General features: G+C 37.0%; 1 protein-coding gene across 1 annotated transcript; it reads left to right on the top strand.

The window, feature by feature from the left end:
• Positions 1–406: 406 nt before the first annotated feature.
• LOC117551589 (BEN domain-containing protein 6-like) lies at positions 407–4,114 on the top strand. Its single transcript, XM_034224504.1, has 6 exons — positions 407–535; positions 1,052–1,208; positions 1,475–1,598; positions 2,047–2,098; positions 2,624–2,819; positions 3,860–4,114. The coding sequence occupies exons 1-6, from the start codon at positions 497–499 to the stop codon at positions 4,048–4,050; spliced, it is 759 nt and encodes a 252-aa protein (XP_034080395.1). The 5' UTR covers positions 407–496; the 3' UTR covers positions 4,051–4,114.
• The last annotated feature ends 692 nt before the right edge of the window (positions 4,115–4,806 follow it).

Raw genomic sequence — 4,806 nt, 5'->3', positions numbered from 1 at the left:
CAACCGGCTGCGGAGGGAGACTCCCCCCATTCACTGGAGAACTGCGCTAAAACAGCTGATCACAACGTTCACACTCTGTGGTCACGGAGTACTCCAGATTTGGTGGTTTGTGTTTGTCTGCATCATACTGTCAGTCATATGCAGTATATGGCAGTTTAATAAACGTGTTTATATATAATTTATAATTGCATCCTAGTTTTAGGAGTGATGTTTACTGCCATGGTGGCTGGGTTTCATCTAACGTACCATGCATATATGCTGGCCTGTTTAATTAAATTGTGGAAGTGAGATACAGTTAATATAGTGTCTAGCTTTTGAGGAAATCAGTTAATCCATAGCAACATTTCACCATATTACATTATATTCACTATTTATAACTTATATTCATCAGCCATGACAAGTTGCATATATATAAGGCAATACATTTATTTCTATGTTATAGGAAGAACCATCCCTTCCCAAACCACCTTCAAACGCTGCCAAGAAGAAGAAGACAATGAGCAGCATGACATCATCGGTATTGGAACAGCTGAAGGTAAATATATATATATATATATATATATATATATATATAAGCTCAACTAAGTGGAGTGTACTCTCAATACAATAGTAAGCATGCAACTCACTATTGTTTATGTTATGTACTATGTATTATAATTTTATGTCCGCGGTCCAATAAATAAAAAAACATATATACAATATCTATTTACAAGGGTAGAACTTCAAGATAATTTACAACTTGCCAGCAGGACTAGTGGTTTTTGAAATTCTGATACTCGTGCATATGGCTACATTGTTGTCAGCGTAGTGGTATTGCAGGGTGTAATGGTAACACATATAGAAGAAGTATAACTTTTGTGCCGTTTGACACCATTATATTTGGTTATATACACCATTAAACACCAACATTTCTGGTACCTTTATTTGTACTTTGCTTATGTATGTAGGTGTGTATGTATTTATGTAAGTATGTCTACCCAAAATTGTGTCATGCCATGGGCAAAAAGAAACATCACCTAGTTTTAAATAATTAATAAATATTTATTTGCAGGAAAAGTATTCACACAGCCACGACAACAGTGGACCGCCCGAAGCCGCATGTTCGCATCCCGACCAGGAATGCCGCAAATGCAAACTACTTCAACAACAAATAGACATCCTTGAGGAGGAGAAAGCTACATTGCTGGCGTCATTGAGAATGAACAAAAGTAAGTGTTCAATTTCACTTATTCAGCATTACAGATAATTGTTTTATTACATTGGGGGGAAGACAGTCTGGCGGGTCTGATCGCAGTAGCAGTCCAAAACATGGAGGATGGGTGATTTGCATTATTTCTGCTAATGCATGAAAACTGAATGCTGTTGTGTTCCAAAACCTTTATATATAAAATGTTTATGAATATGTTTTAAGTTTACATTAGAAAAAATATGTACTTCGAACCCATGTCTGAAATGTGCCAATGAATATTTTCAGTCGCTGGAGATGTTGTTGCCAAATTGGAGCTGCTATGTCACACGCCAGCTCCAAAGCTGCCAGATATGACAATGCCCATGAGGACACCTCCAAGTCCCTTCAATCGAGAGTCAAGTACACTGAGGTAAATTAATGAGTTTTACATTTTTTATGAATAATTATTACTGTCTTTTGGGCTTCTGTTATAATTGTAACGATTCTAGTACACACTGGATTTTGGTTGTGCATGTCTCTGGGCCATGCAGTGTTTAATTATTTACAACAAACCAGCTTTTTCTGTTTAACTCTTTCGGCGCGGCAGGCGACTAGTCGACGTTTGACCTTAATGCACTCGTGGCCTACATATATGAATGGAATATATATATATCAAATATATATATATATATATATGAACTAAATATATACATATATGAAATACATATTATTTGAAATACATATATGAAATATCCAGCGCTGAGCAATGCACAAAAAATATAAAATTAGCGCCAAAAGGGTTGAGCACATTTTTCTAACAAACACTGCATACTATTGGGATGTGAAGTTAATTAGTTATTACCTTGCGTGCCTTACAGAGATGGAGATGATGGAGATGCATCGGTTGCTGGTTCCCCATCAGCAAAAAAGGTAAGGAATTATCTTTTCAATTTGATGTTTCCGCTAAGTAGGAAGAGAATTCCAGATGTATTACTTCCAAACCCATCAGCTGGACTAGTGTCATGGTGCAGTGCCTGTGTCAATTTGTATATTCAATTTTAATTATATCAAAATTGAGCCTCCGTGGCGAAGTGGTTGGTACCGTCAGCAGCAGATCAATTCAAAAGAGTAGAGAATTGTTTAATCATTCATTTCATTATTCCAGATCTCTTAATTGGCCTGGAGATTGTGCAAAATGGTGGCCTAAAGATCCATTTCGCCATCACCATTATAATATACGTTGAAATTCCAATATCATCCACCTACTGTAACCTATAGCAGCATAAATTCCGATTGCAAACTCCAATATCATCAATTGTAATACCTGCTTCAGTCTGTGTGGATATTAGATGGTACATTATTATTATATATATATTTTTTTATTATTATTATTATTTGTTACTTGTCACAGTCAATTAATAAAATACAATATTATGCTGTTGGATTTCATTGCAGTTCCCAATAGCAAAGTGGCAGATTAGGCGATGTTCGACCACCTCGCTGCAGAAATTCATCAATGACCTCCTCCATGGCCTGTATTGCACAGAGTACATGGCCAAGCACTCACTTACTGGCTACAAGGCCAGTAAGGAGTCTGATGCTGGCAAGAGGAAGGACAGCATTCCACAAGAAGAGGTTGCTGAAATAATTGGTAAGATTTGTTGATATGTAGCAATAGTCCCAGCTAACACATTTACGTATTAACTACGTAGTTACAACGTAGTGGTTTAGTAGAATTTCTGGACTGCCAGATACGTTTTTTTACTACGTAGTGAAATTACCAAATGGGCACTTTCTCATGACCTTTCGGCTTCCCCTGCAAATGTTTGTTTCTACTTTGTGCTAAACTTTGCTTCACATATCCTCCATGTTCTATGACTATTAAAGAAACATGTCATATTTTATCAAGACATGTCGTAGTTCCCGCTGTAAAAGCGCAAAATCTGAACAAAGATCGTACCAAAGATTCCAACTGCCAAACTGCCATGCAACTGCTCTATACATTGTGTGCAGTGTGCACACTTGTTCAGTTTACTTTAGTAAAATGTATTCTAGTTTTCACACAATTTTCACATACACATACAAAAACTAATAATTTTGTTCTATGGAGAAAATTGCTTCTATGCATTAATTAAATAACGTTAAAATTAACTAATATGTACAAAAACAAATCTCAGATCACCAAATAAACATCTACGTGTCCTTGTTACGTATTCACAACGTAATATAACTACGTAGTTGGCCTAACGTTGCTGAAGTACGTGCATAAACATGTACTATGTAAATACTACGTATTTTCAAGACATTACCTAAACGGTACCTAACCACTACGTCATATATACGTAGTGTGTTAGGTGGGAGTATGATGCAACTTGGCAAATAAAGTAGATTTATATTGAAATCATGTGCAAGTTGAAATCTTCCAAGTACATGGTAGATATACATATTTTGTAGTGTAGTGGAAAACAATGTTGTGATGCTGGGAATTAAGTGAACTATTTGTAGAGTTTCTGTGTAGTAATATATAGTCATAAATCGACCATCTATTATAATATGAATACATGTACTGATTAAATTACTATTTATATTAACCATTGCATTAAAAAAAATTGATTGATTTATTACCTTCATGAATCAATATTCTTTGGTGAATGGCTTTAATGCAAATTTCAATATATTATTCTGTTATAGCGGCAGCAAAACAAATCTTCGCCACCAAGACGGACATGGAGGTACGGCTGGCCATCCGCCAGAAAATGAATGGGGCTGCCAAAGTGGTCTCGGCGAGGAAAGTGGCAACACCTCCAGACCAGGGTTTCCGCCAGGATTTTTTCTCGCCGGTCAAATGTCCGGGCAGAATTTATTTTACCGGACAAATTTGAAACTTACCGGTCATATTTCAATAATAATAGTAAGAGTTGTGTAGCAGAGTTTCCGTTAGCAGGTAATTACCGGACTATGAGCAGATATGCTTCAGTTTAAAACTCAGTTCACGGGGCTCATTTTTATATTGCTTCAGTCTATAATCGTAACAGATCGAAAAATTCAGATCCATTTTTCAATAAATGATTCCACAAACAACAAACAACATAATTATTACATTCAAACAAACTACTTGTAGTAGATAACGTACATTATTCAAAAGTTTACATTAACTTTGAATAATAACACGGGAGAAACGGATCATCTCTTTTCCCCTCTCCCTCCCTCTCTCTCTGACAGCCCGTCAGTTCCTCATGCAGCTCGCTAAACAGTGGGCGGGGCTTCAGGTGATTATGCAGCAGCTGATCTGATCTCTCTCGCGTGTCCGGTTATACTTCACTCGCGTTTATGTCCATATCGATCAGATCCAGCTCTCCTGATCGGCCTTTATAGAGAGCACCGATCAAACTATTAAGAGTGAATATCGGCCGATAATGACCGGTGGCCGATCTATCGGAGCCTTCCTAATTATTACCAAACATTTTGACCGGCAGGTTTTGAATTTACCGGTTTTTAATAAATGTTACCAGCTAAAAACCGGTAATTACCGGCTAACGGAAACCCTGCTCCAGACGCCAGCCAATAGAGTACAGATTCATCATTCATTTCATTATCCCAGAAGGTCTCTTGGCCCAAATTCGCATAACTTGCGAAAA

The sequence above is a fragment of the Gymnodraco acuticeps genome, unplaced genomic scaffold (genome assembly GCF_902827175.1).
Source record: "Gymnodraco acuticeps unplaced genomic scaffold, fGymAcu1.1, whole genome shotgun sequence".
Lineage (NCBI taxonomy): Eukaryota > Metazoa > Chordata > Actinopteri > Perciformes > Bathydraconidae > Gymnodraco > Gymnodraco acuticeps.
The sequence above is the reverse complement of the archived record's forward strand: the minus strand, read 5'-3'. Positions and strand labels throughout refer to the sequence as shown.

Excerpts from the sequence above, each read along its gene's own strand:
- LOC117551589 (XM_034224504.1), top strand. The coding sequence starts at position 497 with ATGAGCAGCATGACATCATCGGTATTGGAACAGCTGAAG. Across the intron at positions 536-1,051 it reads CGGTATTGGAACAGCTGAAG|GAAAAGTATTCACACAGCCA; the intron begins GTAAATATATAT and ends ATTTATTTGCAG. Across the intron at positions 1,599-2,046 it reads CGAGAGTCAAGTACACTGAG|AGATGGAGATGATGGAGATG; the intron begins GTAAATTAATGA and ends CGTGCCTTACAG.